At 38.6% G+C, this 21,813-nt stretch overlaps 1 protein-coding gene across 1 annotated transcript in view; it reads left to right on the plus strand.

Moving 5' to 3' along the window:
• The window catches only part of sipa1l2 (signal-induced proliferation-associated 1 like 2), a 60,593-nt gene extending 39,214 nt beyond the window's left edge, over positions 1 to 21,379 (plus strand). Inside the window, exons 9-21 of the mRNA XM_043252028.1 lie at positions 778 to 1,052; positions 3,899 to 4,123; positions 5,786 to 5,923; positions 6,314 to 6,408; positions 6,569 to 6,675; positions 7,967 to 8,388; positions 9,404 to 9,628; positions 11,666 to 11,795; positions 13,344 to 13,563; positions 16,011 to 16,142; positions 19,252 to 19,372; positions 19,731 to 19,812; positions 19,959 to 21,379. Of these exons, the coding sequence (XP_043107963.1) occupies positions 778 to 1,052; positions 3,899 to 4,123; positions 5,786 to 5,923; positions 6,314 to 6,408; positions 6,569 to 6,675; positions 7,967 to 8,388; positions 9,404 to 9,628; positions 11,666 to 11,795; positions 13,344 to 13,563; positions 16,011 to 16,142; positions 19,252 to 19,372; positions 19,731 to 19,812; positions 19,959 to 20,105 (2,319 nt within the window). The 3' untranslated portion in view covers positions 20,106 to 21,379. The remainder of the gene's footprint in view (positions 1 to 777; positions 1,053 to 3,898; positions 4,124 to 5,785; positions 5,924 to 6,313; positions 6,409 to 6,568; positions 6,676 to 7,966; positions 8,389 to 9,403; positions 9,629 to 11,665; positions 11,796 to 13,343; positions 13,564 to 16,010; positions 16,143 to 19,251; positions 19,373 to 19,730; positions 19,813 to 19,958) is intronic.
• The last annotated feature ends 434 nt before the right edge of the window (positions 21,380 to 21,813 follow it).

Raw genomic sequence — 21,813 nt, forward strand, 5'->3', positions numbered from 1 at the left:
ATTAATGAAAAATCCTCTAAAGAAAAAAATTAAGACATTTTTAAAGATTCAAAAATTCAAACAGTTCAACTCAGTTAATCTTTTTTTTTTCTTCTTCTTTTTTTTCCCTTTTTTTTGGCATTATCTGGTTTGTATGGCACCTCTATGACTCGCTGATCAGCTCAAAGGCAGTGTTTCTGAATTGTGTTGTAAATACATTAAAATCCCCAATTGACTTGTTTTTATAGAGTTGTTATAAAATTTCAAATTCAACCAAAAGTAATGTCACACACTCATTGTTACTTTATTGATCCTTGGTATGAACTTGCATGCCACGTCTAGCAGTAGTGTAATGTATTATATGTAGCTAGTGTTATGTTTAATGCTTAATTACAACAATTTGGAAAACAATTATAGTAATAAATTCATATAACAACATCATACCTTTTGGGATTTAAGATATGTTCAAGGTTATCCTAAGTTTTTTGGCAATACAAAATATTCTAAAAGAAAATGTAAAAAAATGTGTTGTAGGACTCAGGTTGTAGGAATGTGTTATTCATGAGACAGCCAGTCTGTCGTGTTCTCCCATGTTGGTTTGACATTGGTTAATTTCATCCTTGAGAGACCTGGGCTTCAGCCATCATCTGTATCTCTGCGTACCTGCTTACCCATCTGCATGCTTACTTGTGCAGGACTTCACGGCCATTATTACAGCGCAGATTTTATCTTCAAAAATAGCTGAGGTGACAGAAAGCCCAGTTTCAGATGGTTAAAGTTTGTTTGTCTTCCCTGCAGATGGTCACCAGGGGTTGTGAGGCTCTAGAGATGACCCTGCGCAGAAATGCCTTGGGCCAGCTGGGCTTCCACGTCAACTTTGAGGGTGTGGTAGCCGATGTGGAGCCATTCGGGTTTGCCTGGCAGGCGGGACTTCGCCCAGGCTGCCGTTTGTTGGAGATCTGCAAGGTCGCTGTTGGGACTCTAACTCATGAGCAGATGATTGAATATCTGCGAACCTCCACACCTGTCACGGTAGTTGTCATACAGCCCCATGAGGATGGCACCCCCAGAAGGTACAGGTCTTATGCTGGCAGATAAGCTTAAAATGTAAAAAAAATATTTGGTCGGTTTTTTTTACTGCGCTTGTTGATTTAACCTTAAACTAGTATTTTCTTAATCATGTTGTGGCTACATTCACAAACCTCAAAATTGTACCTTTCTCCTTAATTAAATGTATCTCATGGACAGATGGGCCACACCAGGTTTTCATGGGTCAGCAGTGGTCACCTTCTGAAGAGAACATTTAGATAATCTGTGAATGATATGATATAATATGATTATAATCTGCTCATATATATTTTTTCTGTCCTGAATAAAAAAAAAAAGTGACCCAGAACTTTGATGAACTTTGTTGAGCATGTGCCTCATGTTCTGTTTGCTCATTTCAGTAGGGCCCAGGGCTTTACCATGAACATCTAAAGGCTGAGATTAAAGTGACCCTCTAGACTGTCAATAACTGGATTGACATTTATCGCCTCCCTGCGAGGCATAAAAGCCAGTGATATCAAGCACTCTGTGCTTTTTGTAAACACAAATTTATAGAGGATTGCTTGCACTTCAGGTTGACCTTAACTGCTCTGTATATCTGTATCTTGGGCAAGCGTTTCCAGAGAACTATAGTTAACTGAAGCATGCCTGGACAAGTTAGGGTTGTATTTGGTTATGGATCATAGCTGTGAGTTTAGAAGTATTTAGCAAGAATATTTGTTCTAAACTTGTAACACCCTTTTGAGTGCAAAGCAATGCACTAAAGCTAATTGTAGCACTTTAGCAACCATGTAGCAAGACACTAAACTGCCTGTATTACCTTAGCCACTGCTTATCAATGCTTTTAAAATCGCTCAGAGTAACAAAACTGCTATTTCTGTAAGAAAAATCTAGCTTGCTCTGTCTGCAGTCTTTAGAGATGTCTTGAACTTGAAATGAATAGTGTTTATGTCCATTCACAGCACTGTGTTTGTAAGACATTTCTCAATTCCAGGAATTTGTGTGTGAGAGTCAAAGAGTGTGTTGTTCTTCACTGAAGTACTTTTTTTGAAGAACTGTATCTTATTGTAGAGGCTGTGAGAATCTGTCTTGAGTGCTCTCTGCGGTTCCAGCTTTCCATTCAAGAAGATCACCAGAGATTCTTGTTTTGGGAGTAGTTTTGTGCGTGTGGTCGGAACATAGTGGATTAGATCGGAAACGCTGATTAACCATCAATGAATCCCGCTGGCATAGGCCAGATTTGTGTTAATTTTCTGTTTGTTCTCTTGGTTTCTCCCTCTCTAATAACACACGCCACAGATAATCACAGCAAAATACAGTGCATCGTTTATCTGATACCATTTATCGTTTCATTTGCGGATGTGTCATTTCTCTTGCCAAACATCATTGCGGTGATTATCATTTAATACATTCTGCCAATCTTCCCTTGACACTAAATTTAGTATTTTACTGGCTGACTAGACTAACTAGAAAAGTAATCCAGATTAATAAATTGGAATGGATTCATAGAAATAGCCTGGCTCTAAATACAGCTCACAGTTATGTACAGTGGGATCCAAAAGCCTGAGAGCAATGGAGAAAATGCTTCTATTTAGCATTTTTCTCATTTGAAACAAATTATGCTATTAGTGGAAATTTGAATTTGAAAAATTCACTTGAATTTCAGAATGTGTTAGCATTTGGTTACATCTGACCATGTGGAGAAAGGAATCACAAAATTAACCCAAAATGTTAATGTAAATGAGCTCAAATCAGTTTCAACATATTTTTCACTGTGGCTGTCTATACACCCCTCTGTGTGTGTATATAACCGTCAACAGCCTGGAGTTATCTAGGCAGCTCAGAAGTGTGAAGGAAGTGATCCCGCTGTTGGGGGGGCTCTGACCTGTTAACTCCGCATCCATGATAATCCTTATTCTTTTGGAAGGAGCGCTGCCCCCACAATGCTAAGTTCAACCTCTCAGCCATTTCAAGGCTAATTAACTTAAGGAAAAAAATGACGTTCTTTCTAAAAATCAGGCTAATCCATAGTATGGATGTGATTAATCCCTGCAGGCTTTTCTATAATTAGATTTTGTATGGTACACGTTGTGCTATTGATATAATGCAAGTTGTTACTAAGTGGAGATAAACCTTGGGTTAGCTCATGTGGGCGCTTATGTCCTATATACAGTACAAGAAATCGGGGGAGCGATGCCAGTAATGCTGGTTGTATGTCACAGTATCGGTCTCATCTTTTTTTGTCTGAGCAGGAATTTCTGCTTCTTGCTTACCTGTAGAGAAAAGTTCACGTGACTCAACCTGAAAACACAAATCAGCTGTTCACCAATTCCAAAATGAGTCACCTGAGTCATCAAAAAAAAAATGTTGGGCTGTTGTGAATTGCAGTGGTATCAAATGGTAATACAGTGGTAATTCATTAAATTGATGAAAAGTAACAGTGAAGACATTGCAAGAGATACTTTTTTGAACTGCCTTTATAAAATACAGTTTTCCACAAAAAGCAGCGCAACTTTTGTAACATTGATCCTAATATAAGCGCCAGATCAGCATATTAAATGATTTGAAAAGTATCATGTAACACTGAAGGCTGGGGTGATGAAGCTGAAAAGTGCCATCACAGGAATAAATTACTTTTTTAAAATATATCAAAACTGAAAATGTTATTTTAAATGGTACTAATATTTCACAATGTTAGTGATTTTACTGTATTTGTGATCAAATAAATGCAAGCCTGAAGAGGCTTCCTTCAAAAGTTTTTAAAGTGTAGAGTATTTATAAACGCAGTGGGTGTTACTGTAATAAATGGCTAAAAAAAAACATGGTAGCAAGCCTAAAAAGGTATGGTCATTTTCCTCTCTGTGTTTTTCAGAGGTGCCTCAGAGCTGTATCGTGTCCCCATCATGGAGTACAAGACTCTTGGTACTGGGCCTGGTTGGCACAGGATGACTCATGTTCCCCAGGGGCTGCCGCTGTCTCGTGTTTCACCCACTCAGGGTCCAGATCGACCCTCCCCGAGCCAGCAGATGTTCCAGTACGCCCAAGCTGCCATCTCACGTAGCACTTCTTTTGATAAGAAGTACCAGGATGGTTCCAGGTAGGAGGATATGCGATTATGTAATTCCAAACACATATGCTGCTCTTTTATATTCTTTTATACATTTTATATACATGTAATCTCACTTCTGTATCATACTGCGATCCAGCTCTCATGATATAAACTATAGGGAAGCTATTCTCATGAAGGAGCAAAGTGGATTGTTTTGGTTTGTGTAATTGATCATCTCCAGTACAGCATGTGGGTCATCCTTACCCAAAATTTAGCTGTTTATTTGTTTATGTGCACATGTATTTGCATGTGTGTCCAATTTATTGATTTTTTTTTTTAAATGTCAATATTGTCCCTAGGCCATTTCTGTTTTAGTCTGTGTCTCCTGCCATGGTTTATATTCAGAATAGATAATACCCAGATTTTCAATAATGCTGATTGATCTGAAAATCGGTTGTACATAGACATCTAAAGCAAACACGCCTGAAGTCAGATACAAGGACAAACATTTCTCTGGTTCATATTACCAGATGAAAATGGATTACATTATAGGGTATTATTTAATAGAGGACTTCCTTTGGAAATGTTCAGGTTACATTTAATTCAAAACTGAAATGCGATGTATTCTATTTAATTACTATTTAAAATGTTCACTTATTGTACACACAGAATTATTTTAGTGAGAGTTAAGGACATACCCACTTCCCATTTTCATTAATGCAAAAAAATCTATCTCTGATTGCTATAGTAATATATAAATCCATTTTTTTTTCTGCTTCACGAATATTATGTAAAATTATATAATGATTAGAGACTCGCAGTATACAGTATACTTTTTATTTGTGTTGATGTTTTTGTTGTGAAGTCGCATTTCTGGCACAATCACTCTAAATAAGTTTGAATGTGTTCCAAATATTAAACCTTAGAGAGATGAAGATACAGTATTTTCTGTATAATCTCAGTATTAAGTTATTCTTTATTTGAACGTCACTGTGAATGTCTCAAGACAAGTAACAAAAAGCAACACCTGGTTTTTATCAGGCTCAGCAACAGGAACTTTTAGAAACACTGATTCATAACGGTAATGTTTGATTATCCAGACACATCTCCGCTGACATATCCGCTGGGAAAGCCCAAAAGGGAGCACATAGAAGCTATTAAGGATGATACATGCCACCCTGTGGATTAGAGGAAGGAAAAAATCCAGAATGATTATGTTCTAGTCTGGTGTGGCATTGATTCGTGCTTTCGTATTTCTCAGGAGACGCCTTTCAGGGTGAGCTAATTGGGAACTTGATTTTCTGGTGCTGTAGAGTTGGGATGCCTTTATAATGCGTGTCGTCTTGTGGAGTTGAGCGACTGTGTGTTGCATGCGTGTGTCTTCACCTTGTCTGAAACGCACACACCTTTGCGGCCTCTTCACCCAGGCTGTCATCCCGTCCTCTGCTGGGATCCGTGTTGCACATGGACTGTCATTCCTTCCTGGAGTATGTTTCTCTTATTTCCCCCCTGGAATGCACAGACGTTCCCAGCCCTGGAGACACGGGGTCCTGCTATGAATAGAATCTGCTCCACCACTTTTTTTTTTTTTTTTTTTTTTTTTGTTTCCCTCCGGCCTGGAATATGAATGAGTCTTGCTGTAGCGCTTGCGTTGCTTTTGCCACCAGAGTTTTGATTAATGAGCTTCTACCCTGTGTTTGCTCATTGCAGGGTGTTGCAGGACTTCGAGATGGTTCAGAGTCCGTCTGGAAATCCTGGCCAGCACTATTGCAGTTCTCCCAGTAACCAATCAACTTCCAGTGACCCTGGACCCTGCGGCACATGGGCCCAGAAAGCCAGTTATGATGGGTAATGAAATACTGTTAGAAGTGGTCTTGTAACTCAGAAAACCAAAGAACCCAGCAAGTTAGGAGGTTATCACAGGAGATCATATGAGATTTGGTGCAAATCTTTAGTGCCGCAGGAATTAGGTAAAAGATGAAGTCAAGTGATAGTGTAATTCTATGTCCTCTTTTCTGTCATGTCCACTATGAGCTAATATTTTATGACCAGGAATCCGTTCACAGACCAACACACAAATAAGTGTCTTAACCAGTTTTAGCATCGGTTATCATTATCGATGCATTTTCATGAACCACGATTTCAGTTCATAATGCAGTTATCAGGCTTACACAACATACTTGAATAGTAAAATTGAAAGACTGCTAATAATTGATGCCTATGGACTTCATCCAATAGATCGCAATCACCTGCCCTTCACGACCAGCCAGAAGAAAAAGAAGGAGATGGGCACAGAGATAGGGAACACAAGCTGGAGAGGACACGCTCTGCTGGTACGAAAGCCCTGTTTTTTTCTAAAAACTTTAATCCAGGTACAACTAGATTAGTTTCAAATGAATTTTAGAATTTGTAGAATGTAGAATTTAACAAGCTTAATTTATTTATTGTCTATAAATCTTTTGGTTAAAATGAACTAACATCCATGATTTCCAGGTTCGCCTTGTGTTCCAGAAGCCAAATGGCACATCCCATCAACCAAGATCCTGAACCGAGGTTTACAGAGGCAGGGGCCGAAAGAATCACCTGGTAAATTCCCTCGGGTAAGTGATCAATCAACTATAAACCTGTCCGTTCCACTGAACTGAATGGACTATTTTTTTAATAGCACTGGGACCTGTATTACTCCAGTTTGCATATTAACATTTGGTTATTGGAGCATGAATATCTTTAAGATACAGTAAATGTCTTGCACTGTACACCAACAGGAACATGTGTTAAGTGAATGCATGTGTCGGTGCAAGTGTTTGTGTGTTTATATGTGGCTGATGGGTGCAGTGACCTCATTAGTCAGGAACGTGTAGTTGGCAGCACTGCAAATGCACCACATTTCTCCATGTGGTTGTGGAGGGGACGTCTCTGGTTTGGAAAAGCGGGGGGTTGACTTCTATGGCAGATGGCTCAAAGTGTCCCATCCAGTCATGCAATCCCTGTGGGAATTGACGTAAGAAACTGGACGCCAGTTACAGGACACCGCACTGTACATTCTCTCTTGTGCATCAGGTTAAGGACAAATTCACCTGATTTATCAAGAACGAAAAGGTCATCCTACCCTTGCTGCTCGCAGCTGATGTTGATGCTAAGGGCAAGAAGTAAATTCATCATGTTTATCTCCTATTACTTATGCAAAGCCCTACATTCCTCCATTGCATGATTCGCAGAACTGACAGCGTTTTGCAGTAGTTTATTGACCACATTGGCTTTAGCCAGAGGGGACATTTGGAAATGGTGCACTATAGTAGATCTTCCAAAGCAAACCATGCATTAAAGTTTAAAAATCATCCTCTTTCAATTCATTTGAAACGGCTTAAATTTAGGCGATGCAATTTAACAGAATAATCAATTATTCATTTTCCATGAGATTGGTTACTGTAGGTGGTAATGGAGCAGTGCTGGTTCTTCTATCTGTTGCTGTTATTGCTCTGCTAAATGCACTTCACCGCTCCGGGGCTCTTCCTTCATCCATTTTTGTTGGGGAGTATTTTCACCAAGCAGTAAACAAATGTCACTTTTGGATAAAATGGTTTGCCTGCCTCGTATTCAGTTTTCACTCGCTAGTAAATTTCACAAATATTTACAAAGAAACAAGTAACATGAAATGTGAAATGAATTAAAAAGTCTGAAATTAGATTTTACTTTCATGAACATTGTTTTATTTGTATTATAGTGTATTTCTGACTGAACTTTTTTGATAAATGCGCCCCTGGTTAATAAATAAATAGCAGCTTTGTTGAGCATAAGATATATATATATATATATATAAACATTTAAAATCTTATCAACCCCAAACTTTTAAACTACTATAACACTTGTTCATCTCCCTTAATCTTCCAGACCGGTGAGAAGAGCTGCCACAGTCATTGCTCTAGCCACTCCAGTAACAACACCCTCTCTAGCAATGCTTCTAGCGGCAGTGACGAGAAGCATTTTGGTTCTGGAGACCCGATGGATCCAGAGTCCCTAGGTCTTACGTACATAAAGGGGGCATCCACTGACAGCGGCATAGATACAGCACCCTGCATGCCTCCTCCACCTCCTGCCCTGCCGCTGACTGGGGTGGGACCCCCACGCATGGTCATGAGGGATGGGAGGGTTGAGACGGGACTCCCGTGGCCTCTGGAATACCATGAGGATGGCGAGACAGATGAAGGAAGGGCAAAGATGTTTCTGTCTCAGGGATATGTTGCAGCTACACCCACCGGTCACACCACGGATGGCAGCACCGGAGATCTGAGTGAGATCTCTTCACTTTCGAGGTGAGATGAGAAGGATGGTGGAAAATACGTTTTTTTTGTTTCGTTTTTTGAGTGTTTGGATGATGCTTGATTACATATCAATAACCACTTACGTCTTTAATAGTTTGCTTTGATTTTCTGTAGCTGCACACATTTATTAGATGTCCATAATTACACAGTCTTCTGTAAGGATATTAACTTGGCAGTAACATTAAGAACCGAATATAAAAAACAAATATCAGCAAAAGTTGAAGTAAAAACAATAAAAGCATATGATCTTCCTTCTATTCTGCCATATAACGCTTTCAAAGAAATTAACATCATGTCTTGTTCTTGTGGATCAACTTGCCAAAGTCTAGTTATATACAATAAAAAGGTGTTTCTGTATTCACCTTTGTTGTTATGGGTCTGATCACAGACAGACACAGATGGAGAGCTTGCCAAGAATCTGAGTTTACAGAGATGAGATGATTTGACACAAACAGCCAAACATAATCTTGTCAGCCCTGGAGCATTTTCCTTTTTTTTTTTTTTTTTTTTTTTTTCTCAAGTTGGACTCTTGGACTGTTCTATAGAGTTGCTTTGATATCAAAACAGAAGCATGTTGTTGTGCTGTTGTGTGTTGTTTTGTTAACAGATAAAATATAAATTTAAAAAAGCTTTTGAAATTTTAAAAGGTTCCCCTGGCAATTAACCTGATATAGGTTTAAGATTAAATAAATACTACAGCTAAAACTAAATAAAATAAAAATCAATGTATAAAAATTAATATAATGACAAACAATTGCTAAAATGATTAGTTTATGAATAATACTAAAATAACACTGGCTGTGCAGGAGGCAGAATGGAAACAGCTGTCCTGTTTATTGCTGTTTCAGCAGTCAATTTTATTTTTCCCATGTTCATGCCTTGACAAGAATGCTCTTAAAACCTGATAATTAATGGCTCTTACTAAGGCAGACAACATTATTACATGATAAATCAGTTATTTAATCAGCTGTTAGTTTCATTTCGGTCCTTTATTTCCCCCCCCCAGTGGTTCTCGTCATTCTGGAAGCCCCTCTGAACGCTGTTCGAAGAGCTCCAGCTCCATTGGCCCCTCTAAAATCTACATTATCTCTCCTACGGACACGTCTCCAGTGGGAGGGCGGGACAAGCACTCGCTTAGCTGCCAGTCACATGGCGAGAAATATTTGACTGGCTGGAAGAAAGGAGAAAATGACCACTTACTGGAGGAGCAAGGACAAGCAAGAGACTTTAGGTAAGTAGCACTTAATGTTTTATGTATCTTATGCAACGTTGAAGCTAGTGAAGTATTCATAGTGAGATTAAATCACTTCAATTATGTTGCTTTTTTTTCTTTGATGAATGCATCGACCCGTGACGCTACATAGCAGTGACATTCAGAAAACCTTTTAGGTCAGTAACACATCTCTTGCTAGCAGCATCTGAGGGATGATCGATGTCAACAGACATATTATATAACCTCCATCGAACAGAATCCAGACAGAATCTACTTGACACCTGCCACTTCACATTATTAGACGGAAGGCCTGGTAAATGTTTCTCTGATGATTAAAGCAGAGACTTGATTTGATTGACAAGCTCACCAGAGGATGCTGACGTTTTCCTGACGCAGATAATATTTGATGGAAATTCATATTTCTCTTGTGTCAGGTTTAAAAACAAAAGGGAAACCAAAATCAATTCAAAGCTCTTTGTAATCATTTTTTTCCTCTTTGTTACCACTCAGTCGGTCAGAGGCTTTGTTGTCTTTACTCCTAAAGACACTGTTGAGGAAAACAAGGTAGTTGGATCATTATCTGGCCCTGAATTGTTCACTGCACTGTTGTTTCCCTCTTGTCCTGTAAAATGGCACTCTGCACCCTTAAAGGGACAGTTCACGCACAAATAATTCTGATATTATTTACTGATCCTCGGATGACTTTTCTTCTGTAAAGCAGTCGTTTTAAATGATGTGCTAGATGCTCTTTTCGTAGGAAAAAAAGTCTTAAGGTCTTTGCACATTCCACATATTATAAAATAAATTATGTTTTTTCAATCATGTTTACACGCTGCTTAAGAAACTTCCGTCTGCCATTAAAAAAAATAAAAATGTAAGAAATTTGTATCCATAGTAAACGTTTTGATAGGAAAGGAGGACGAATTCAAAAAAGCAGAAAAAACACACATGAAAATTACAAAGTCAGTGTGCAAGGATTGTTGGCATTTGAGAATTTTATTTTTGCTTTTAATAACCACAAACCAATAGAATTATTTTATTTTACCTCGTCTGTTGTACTGATTTATGCTAGGCTGTTTTATTTAAATTATTTTAAATTATATTTAAGACCTATATATGCATTCTCTATCTACGTTATGAAAAATATTTGAATCATGAAATATCTAATAGTAATTCCGCATGCTCATGGTGTCCAGGATTTAACAGTTAAGCTAAACACCGGGCAGAAAAATGTAATCCTATTAAAAAGAAGCTATGATATGAACTCCTGATATCTGGCAAACGAACACATGGAAGCTTATGTAGTTAAGGTACGTACAGTAGTCCGCAATAATACTTTGTCTGCTTTTTTGTCTTGACATTTTTGTGTAGTTCTTATTTTTTTAAGATATATTTTAGTCTCGTCTTCGATGGTCAATGGTATTGCGTGTTGATATGGTCACAATTATTGTTTATTGACCATATAGTCACGGAATGAAACTCATCAGCATACATTCTCCATCACGCTGTAGTTTTCATTAACATAATAACACTATTCCGCAAAAGACTTAAAGAGACAAAAAATGGTGCACGAGAACTTAGATTTTTTTTTTTCCGCAGTGCTTTCTGTCGTTTTTGAAAGTCCTCATTCAGTGTTATAATAAAAAGTTTTAAAAAGTAACTAAGAATTCATCGTAGGCGTTTGAAACAACATGAGTGTGAGTAAACACTGACAAATTTTCATTTTTGGGTGAACTGTTCCTTTTAGCTCACATGAATCAGTCATTTGTTTTGATTTGTTCCCTGATGAGTAACGTCGTGACCTGTGTGAAGGCTGTTTCTTACTCAATGACCCACTAACCCGTGTTTCCCTCACTACTGTAGCTGCGTCCCTGTAGTCCTTGCAACGTTTTGTCTGTAGCACCTTCACAAAGAGAAACCTAAATCTACAGCAACCCATACGAAGGAGGCACGATTCATTTTATATTGACAGTACGGCGAAACCTGCAGCTAATGTCTCTTTTTGTTTTTCTTTCGCCCTTCCTCTCCCTCTTTGTCTCCGCGTGTCTTTCTCAGGGGGCTCTATTTGAGAGACCCATCCCAGGTGGTTAATAGTGCTGGGGAGAAGCTCCAGACGCTCTCTAAGGAGGCCTTCCTCAGGATGCTTCTACCCGACAGTCCCCCGGGGCAGGCAGGTCCTGGCAAGGTGAGTGCAGAGCTGAGCCCCGGAGGATGAGTAATGCAGTGAGCAAGTGCTGCTGTAGTTAAGACATGTTATAAAGCAACACAGAAAAACAAAGGAATTATGCATTTGAAACATGTTTTGCGCCAAACACATTATTCACTGATGTGTTACAACGCCAAGCGAATCAGCTAACCAGTCAGCAGCCTGGGTAACAGCCATTTGGTTGACTAATGGAAGTGTCTAGAGGAAATGAGGTCACAGCAATCAGTCATTTCCCTCACCTGATCTGCTCAGAGCAGTGTGGATTGTAAAGCTTCATATGCCCACACACTCTACTTGTGTGTTAGTCTCACTGTGAGCTTTAATTTGCTTCATTTGCATAGCGCTTTTTACAATGCGTATTGTTTCCGAAGCAGCTTTACAAAGAATAATGCCCCACAGACCCCTCAGTGAGAAAGACGAAGGCGTAATGCATACATGCACAAGTGTTAATTTCGAACAAAATCCGAATTATGAAATTCTTAGGCAACACACTGCGATAATTGACATTTATAGCGCATAATGTATACATGATTAACATTTATATGCGTTACATTTTGTTATTATTATGAATAAGCACTCCCAACTGTAGGAAAAATGTGTTATAAATAACAACAATAATTACATTATTATTAAGAACAACATATTTCCAGATAACTTAATAATAGTAATACTAATAATATAATAATAATAAATATTAATAATAAAACTAGTAGTTAGTTAACATTAGTTATACTAATTACATACTAATTAGATTAATTACATTAGTTATACTAATAATGCTGGAGATGACGACAACGATGATGATATATAATAATAATAAAAACAACAATAAAAGTAATTGTTAATAGAAATATTTTTAAGTGATATTACGACGATATTATTACTGTTTTAAATCATCATTATTATCGTTGTTGTTGTGACATTTAATAAAATAGGAATTCATATTTAATTGTTGCATGCGGTCTCACTCTGCACAAACGTTAATTCTACAGCGCAGCATTCATTTTTCTCTAATTCCTGTAGGCTATTATAAGCAGCCCATCTCTGAGGGCTGCTGGTCCTCTGTCACGTTCATGTCTCTAATTGTCTGTTTGAGCCCCTCCCCCCGCCCGTAGACCCCCCGTGAGGACCGTGTCCATCGCGCCTGCATTATTGATGAGAGCGCCATGACTCTAATAGGTCTGACTCACAGACCCACAGTCACTCACTCTGACTGCTGATTGGTCCCCAGCTGAGTCTCATGTTCCCTTAGCTCACCCTCCTTCTGCTCTCCACCCCCCCCACCTCTCTCCCACAATTCAATTAAGTGATATGTGCTTTATTGCCACGGCTGTTTTATTAACAATATTGCAGAGCCTTTCAGATAATCATATTCTGATGAATAATATCTTTGCTCCCCCCTCTCCCACTCAATCTCTCTCTCTCTCTCTCTGCTTTCTCTTTGTCTTCCTGTTGCCCGTTTTCTTCCGTTTCTATCCCATCCGTCTCTCTCCTTCTCCACCCTCTCTGCTTTTTGTGTTATTTCAGATACCGCTCGTCGGTCAGTCTCCACGCCGCTCTCTGTACCGGACGCTCTCAGACGAGAGCTTGTGCAGCAGCCACCGGAGGGAGCTGTCTTTAGCGAGCTCTCGGAGCTCAATGCTGGACCAGGCCGTGCCCAACGACATCCTGTTCAGCAGCGCCCTGCCCTACCACAGCACCCTACCACCTCGCATGGGTCTTAACCACACCGCCAGTCAGCTCAAAAGTGAGTGTTTCGCAGATGCCGTTACCATATCGGTGAGGCTAACGTCGTTTAAAGGATCGCACGGTTCCATTTACATAGAGCCCGGCCTCAATATGCTGTCCGCTTCGTCCCAGAATGCATCACAGTACCAGCTGTACATATAATGTAAACGCTCAGATTGCCAGCATTAAGACATGCTTGATGATAATGGAATAAATGAGCTTTTTTTTGGCTCATAACAGATTTTTCCATCTCCTCTGTAAGCTCACCACATTCCTTCCTGTTACAGTAATTTTATCCTCTGCAGACTTTAATGTTGTACTTAGTAATGAAGCAAGTAATGATACTATAAATCTGCTGCTAATGCTTGAGAGAGTTGGTGCTAATCATACTATTATACGTCTACTGAAATATTCTAGTAGGATGAAGAGTGTGCTGTAATAGGAAAATTATTTTGTGTAACTGCTGGACTGGTCACTGAAAGCAGGACGTGTTCATGCGTTAAACAGCTGGAGCGTGACGTAGTTAAACAGAAGGCATGTTCAAGGAAGCTTATATGTACATAATTGCCAAAGTATCCTGTGTGTTTAAAAGAAATCAGCATTTCTAGCAGGATAATATATTTTTTCAGTGTTTAAGACATTGTTCTATTTTTGTTCTATTTATTTATTTATTTGGTAAATGCTTAAATTGATTTTATTTCAGAATATTTTTAAGGTATGTGTGTGTGTATGTATAATATTCTAAAAAGTAATATTTTTTTGTATTTTTACATAGGTTTTTTTTCCAAAGTAGGGAACTGTTTTCCATGAATTACGCTGAATTAAGAAAAACTTCATGCACATTTTTAAACACATTTTAAATGCACAAATATTTGTAATATTAGTGTATGTAATATTTTCATCATTAGTTTTGGAAACGTCGCGCTTGTGGGATGGGATGCTGCAAAAATAAACAAGACACTCCATAAGAACCAACGTCGCCCATATCAAGCATGTTTATGTAGAACTACAAGCTAAATTGTTGCAATAAATAGCACATATGGAACGCAAGACCACGTCCTGTGTGAACAGCCTTAATGCTTCTTGGCATGTTTCGCATACAGACACTTGAGCTGTTCTCCAGCTGTCTGAAACGTGCAGTTCCTCTCTCATTATAGCAGAACTCTATGCCAGCCAACTTCATTCATTATTCAAATCACTCTCACCTCTCTGCTCTCAGGCGAGGCCTGTCTGTCTGCCTGTATGAGCAGACTTTGTGTGAATTAGCAAGCGTGTGCTCTCTAGGTCACCTAGAGCTAATTTTCTTCTGCTTCTGTGACTTGCCGCGTTTGATTCTTTCGCCGTAAGTACACCTAATCGTGGGTAAAGTTGCCCTTTGGCCCTCGGCTGTTGAGCAGCGGCAACTGCTTTTCTGTCAAGTTGAAATCTCTGCCACTGGATGAATGTTTAATGTAGTTTATGCAGCGGTCAGGGCCCTTCAGTTGTGTCCTCGGTGACTGTCTCAGTTTCCTCTTAATCGAACTGATCATTGTATCCATGATGAATGGTTCAAGTGTAATTGTAGTCTCTCACAAGTTAAATTATTTAGTAAAGGCACATTTAGGTCAAAGAATGTCCTGTTCAGATAGCGCTTTAAAGTCAGCATGGAATCAAATTGGACCTTTTTATACTTTTCAACTGCATGTTCCTCTTCACTGTGAATGATTCAGTGCTGCAGATTTACTCCAAATGAAAATGTCTTTATAATCTTTAATCAAAATAAAATGTTCTCGTTCTCAAAAAATGACTCCATGGATGCCACACAGTCCTTGTGGTCTATCACATGTTAAATCAATACACAAAGAATAGTTGTTGTTTTTTTTAAACAATATTAATAATAAAAAACATTAATGTGGGTTGTTTCTCTTTAAAAATTATTTTAGCAAACCAGCATTCAAATTTTGTTCCTTTCTAGTATAACTTTGGATATTCATCAATGGTTGATGAATATCTAGTAACACTTTAGTTTACGGTTACACCTATTAGTTGCTTATTATATTTTTAGAATATTAGCTATTTGCTAGTGATAATTAAGCACATATTAATGCCTTATTCTACTTGAACTTATTCTGCATCCCCAATTCTAACCAATACCTATACTTAACGACTACCTTACTGTTAATAAGCAGAAAATAAATTATTTATTGAGGGAAAAGTCATAGTTAAAAGTTAACAAGTTTTACCTATTTACAAAGTATTTTACTTTTTTGTTACAAGTTACATTTTAGTTACAAGTTACATGGTGTGCTAATAGACTTCCAGCTTGATGACAGGAGAAAATAACAGAGTCACAAAGAAATAAAGAGTCAAAATAAATGAAAAGGTCTCTGAAGTCTGTTTCTGTACAGACTGGTGAGAATGTCAGATGGGCCCCATTTAAACATGCTCTGACTGTCCTCTAATGATCTATGTGCGCTGTCTCTGCAGATGAGCTCTGGTTCTCTGACGGCTCGCTGGCAGACAAGGCCAAGCTGGCAGACACTGGTATGATGCCCTTGCCGGACCCTTCTTCTGGTCTCGACTGGTCACATCTTGTGGATGCCGCACGGGCTTTTGAAGGTACTAGCTTCCCTTCGAACACGCTGAATATGCCGGTTTGACGTTGAGAAACAGCGTAGTACGGTCTTGACCCATTTAGCATGCTTTGTGATCATAAACTCGCTGCTCAGTGTTATGGAATGAACAACTACTGGGTATTTTTTTTTCCACAAGGACAGCACTGACCCTTTGACTCTGTGGATATTTTTGTACCAGACAAATGCCTTCATGTCTGTCAAACAGCATTCAACAACATGTGGCATTTCAGCGCACAAATCTTTCTTACCAACCAGTTCAGCATTACCAGACACTAGCTTAAAAAAACACTAGGCAGTAAATATTTAAATTTAGTCACTGGCATTCTTTTGAGCTCAAACATGCCTTTTTTAATGCAAATGAGGCTCATTATAAAATTCGCCTTATTCACAAAGGTCAGCATTGTTAGCTCAGCACAATTAATGTTGCAGTATATATAATTTATTTTGAAAAAAATATTTTTAAAGAAGTCTCCTGTGCTCAATAAGGCTACATTAATTTGTTTAAAATACAGTAAAAACAGTAATATTGCAAAACATCATAATCGTTTCTGTTTTAACATATTTTAAAATATGTAATTTATTCCTGTGATGGCAAAGCTGAATTTTCAGCGTCATTACTTCAGTCTCCAGATTCACGTTCCTTCAAACGTCATTCCAATATGATGATAAAAGAAACATTTATTTGATATTATAAAAGTTTTTACTTTTGCTTTTGGTGCATCTTTGCTAAATACAGATGTTAATTTAAAATTGTATAAAATAATTTAAAATGTGTGTATTTGCACATGTTCTGTAAAAGTATTTTGGTGTGTGTTTGTGTCTTTACCTAATTTGTATAATTCCTAGTGAACAATGCAGGCATACTATTTTTTTTACTCCTCCTTTAAATTTTTTCGAGCTCAATACCATAGGCCAGAGAAGCACGGAAAATAACAAAAACTTTTAAAATGCCTTTTTGTCCTATTGTTTGAATTGTGTTTTGACCCAGGTTTTCCCTCACCACAAAGCTTGAGCCGCTCTCACACGCCATTAACAAAGTTAACTGAAGGTTGCACAAAACAGCACCCATCTCTAACACTGCTCTTGACCATGTCGAAATCACCACGTCTCTATTTTCCTCCCATTCATTTCCTGTGACTGCCTAAAGGCGCATTGTTCCGCAAGGTGCTAATTAGGAGCGGAGAACGTATTTTGAGCATGGAGAAATTAAGCCATTATCACAATGTGAGCCCAGCAAGACACCACTTAGGGAAATGACTCAAGCCATTGCTCGCTGTAATTACACATTTTGGGTTTTGGACGCTTTTACTCGTCCGCAATTACAGCTGTTCCCTCACCTTCAACCGGTCGCTGTGGAGACCATGGTGAATGTTGGCGAGGGCATGGCACGGCTCTTCTTGAACGGAGAATTTCTTTTTGATCTGCATGTGGAACGTGGAAAAATACATGGTGGATGGCTTTAATTGGTCGAGGCAAGGCAGGCGGTGTATGGCTTCCCCCCGCTAGCGTTAGCTTTTCTCTCAAGTCCTCAGAGATGCGCTCTTGGGACCTGACGGACATGAAAAATAGAAATGAGAGTGCAGCTCCGTCCCAAAATAGTGACAAATATGAAACCATCATTTCATGGTGGGAGAAATGATTAAGTTAGCTTTTGCCTCAGGGTTTGGGGTGCTAACTAGAAGGGGGTGGGGAGGAGGTGAGCTTACGTTGTTGATTTCCATGTGCTGCTTTGTGCGTGTTTTTGTTCGGAGCGCTAATAATTATCCATCCATTCAACTCCAGCTCCGACGACACCCCTTACTGTGAGACTGTTAATGAAATGAAACGAGAGAGGGGGGGTGGAGGAAGCGCTGAAAGGTGTTAGGAGAGGTGACAGCTCTTAAAGGAACCTCATGAACACTTTTAGATCGGCTTTTGACGAAATAATGGCAGGTCAACATCTTGTGAGATTGCTCATGGTATGTTGAATATATAAAGGGTCACGAGGTGCATTCTTGTTAACAAAGAGCTTGTAGGTCTTTTATAAAGAAACAAAAGAAATTCTCCATTTCTGAGGCTACACCCACATGTTTCTACAGCTTGTCCAAGTGCAAAACACACATATTTTAATCCAAATTTAAGCTCTGCAAAGACATTTTGCTATAAATATTTAAAAAAATAAAATTCATGCAAATGCAAAAAACATTTCAGTGATTTTTTTTTTTTTTTTTTTTTTTTTTATAGAGAACTTTCACATTTTGTCAATAAAAAACATTAACTTTTAGTATATCAATGTGTAAATTTTTTTTAAACCAATAGTTTTATGCTAATGCAAAACAAGTTCAGTGCTTTTGCTATCACTGAACAGAAACTGGTATTTAAAAACAGATCTAGACAGTTACATGCGAGTGCAAAAGACTTGTGAAAGTAATGCAAGCTGAATTCTAAAAAAACATTTATTGGCCTTTATTTACTTTTTCTGTCAGTGAGCAGACACTGGAATTTAAAATTGGATCTAAATAGTTCCACTATATGTACAACAGAAAAAGCAGCACATTTGACAGTTGCATCCCCTTTTTTGCTCTCTCAGTGGAGGTTAAGGCACTATATCGGTGTATTCTTGGTCTTGAATGCTTAATGATATGCCCGACTGACAGTGTAATGCTAAACTCACCTGAAAGCGTGTGAACCCCCCCTCCCGTCTCGCCATTAACCCTTCTGCCGTGTGAGCTCCGTTCCCCACTTAATTAACACCTTGCTCTGCTGAAGCTGCTTAACAGTTAGCTCTAACACCTCGGAAAGAGCTGAAAAGAAGGATCACATTTAATAAGCTTTTCTCTGGGTGTTGCTCAAAGCTCCTACCTGGAACATCAGCCTGTATCACCTCAGCTGAAGCAGCATGATGTGCCATGTTTCCTGTGTGCCTTTGGGGATTTCCTGTTTGTTTTGTCTTTTATTCTGTGCCATACTTACGAATGATAAACAATTGTTTAATTGCAGATGCACAATAAGCAAACGCTTTGTGTTTAATGAGAAGCAATCTCGGGCTGTTACTGTTCCGTATACATCTGATGTTTCAAATTGTAACAGAATAATTGTTTGCCCACTTTTAGATCAGACGGCGACCTCTCTGAGCTCTCTGACTGAAGAAGAGCAGACCAAGCAGGTTCTGGAGCTCACTGAGGAGCTGAACAGAAGAGTGGCATGTGTAGATGCCTCAACCCTACCAGCAGGGTAAGTGCTGATGGAGAATACCTTCAATCCATCCCTTTGTATATCCTTCCATCCATCTGTACATGCATCCATCCGTATTGGTATATCCTGTCTATCTGTCTTTATCACATTGCATATTGCATATCATCATATCTCATTCAATTCAAGTATACATTGCCAGGCTGTTTAAAATAAGAATTTGTTCTTAATTTTATCTTATCCAATAGCTGTGACTTATCTTCTAGCTGTGGCAATGTCTATCTATCTATCCATCTATACATCTATTTATCATTTTGCCTCTCTATCTGTCTGTGTGTTTCTCTGTCAATGTGTGTGCCCCTGTGTCTTAACTTTTCCTGTCTCTCTACTGTGTGCACAGGGAAGGCTCTCCTGCTCTGCTCACTGGGAAAGTTAACCAGCTGGAGCTCATTCTCCGACAGCTGCAGTATGACTTACGGAAGGTAAGGGTCTCAAACATAATAACAGGCCTTTAATGGGCAAACATAATGCTTCAACAAATCCTTAACATAGCTGAACAAGCTCTGTTAGCGGCATTCACCTCAAGGTAGTTATTTGTAACCACAAGCTTTGTTATTATCCTCCAAAGGAGCAAGAAGACAAGGCTATGCTCCAAGAGCAAGTTCAACATCTTCGACAAGACAACCTTCGACTTCATGAAGAGAGCCAGACAGCAGCCGCGCAGCTGAGGAGATTTACTGAATTGTTTCTGAACACAATGGACAAGAAACCTTGAGCTGAAGTAGTCCATAACTTCCCCTTGTTGTGCTTCGCAAACTACATAACCCAAGGATAAGTAGTCCAGCCTACTGTAAAAAAGATGGTAGGGGAGAAATTTCAGCAATTGAATGTGAACGTGTGCAAAGCTAATACGCTAACACACTAAAACACTAAGTCGTAGTTGGCAGGACATGAGAATGTGAATGAGGAGAAAAGGGAGAGTAAGAAATTAAATAAGGTATGTGATAAGGGCTGGAAGGGAAAAAAAAAAATCGTTTATGACCAATCGAAGGGTACGAACACGTGGCGATCGTGAAAGTGAATGTAATGCAATAAGCCGTGATTTCTTTCTAAAATCTTTGGTCGCTTGGGTTTAACATCTTCAAGCTACTGATGTAACTCAAGTTCACCCGTGGCTTTGTGGCTGTCCACCCCCATCATTTGTCGAAATGTAGACCAGCCAAATGCAACGTTCCTTAGTATCTGAACCTCCCCAAGACTAGGTGTACTGTATACCTGTTTTTTGTAAGTAACACATTGAAACAAATGTTGTAGCAATAATTTTGCTGATGCTGTAATCACAGAATTGTTCAATAAGATTAGCACTGAGTGTGATTTGGTTGTATTCAAAAGCTTTTATGTAGGGAAAAAAAAAAAAAAACGTTTTTTGTGTGCCTGATGTTATTGGTGGTAAAAGGATCGTCCCTCAGTTGTTTTCGTTAAATCATATGACTGTCTGAGTGCTTACAAAATCCATGCCCACTGCTCTTAGCCGTTAGGAGGCTGACTGGCATTGTTTTACCTAAACAGACATTAAACAGTTGAACTTGTGTGGGTGGGCCAGTACATGCAGACTAGCACCTGTAAACCACTTAATATAAAAGCCAAATTCTGCTTGTTGGTGTAAAGTACCTCAGAAAAGTGTCTTGTACCTTCGCCCTCTTATTTAAGCTTATTTAACCTAAGATTGTTATTTTAATAAGAGTATTTCCTTTTCTGCACTAAAAAAAAGAGAGTAATGGCTCCATGTGGCAGTACTTTGTATACTTGTGTACCATGTCAGCAGTACTGTGTATAGCTTGGCTGAGAGATAACTGTAAACATAAAATGGTTTATTTCTGGGAAGTTCAGATGTTCGGATGCTGCTAGAGGACAGGATGTTGTTTTTTATGGCCTTTTAAAGATGTTTTTATTTCTTTGTAAATCCGTTTCGTTGAGGTTGGGATGAAAAGCTTACCTTTGTAAAATAAAGTTTAGGATGTCAATAAAGTAAGACTTGTGTCCTTTTAATATGAAGTTTGTTTTGGATTTCTTTAACAGTAGGAAAACCATTACGTATGCATAGTTAAGATGGTAAAACAATCAGATCATTATAGTTCTTTGAATTCATTATTAGTGTAATTCATTAAAATTAATGCATTTCAATATTTAAATTTGGGAACATGGCCAATTTTGGTAGTGTTGGGTGATTGTCCAGTTTAAAATCCGCCAGTCAAACTGTTTATGACAATGTTAATAATTCATCATTTTAAATTTGCACATTTTGATGTTTAATTTTAGGAACGATTTTATTAATTTTAGGCATGTGTGGGTTAATGTACAAAATCTCCCAGTCAAATTACGGTTTGGTTACTGTTTAACAGGTTTTTTAATTAATTTTAAAAAATGAGATGAAATGAATATAAGATGATGTTTAATTTCAGGAAATCTTATCAAAGCGTTTG

Source organism: Puntigrus tetrazona, chromosome 11 (assembly GCF_018831695.1).
Source record: "Puntigrus tetrazona isolate hp1 chromosome 11, ASM1883169v1, whole genome shotgun sequence".
In the NCBI taxonomy this organism is placed as follows: domain Eukaryota; kingdom Metazoa; phylum Chordata; class Actinopteri; order Cypriniformes; family Cyprinidae; genus Puntigrus; species Puntigrus tetrazona.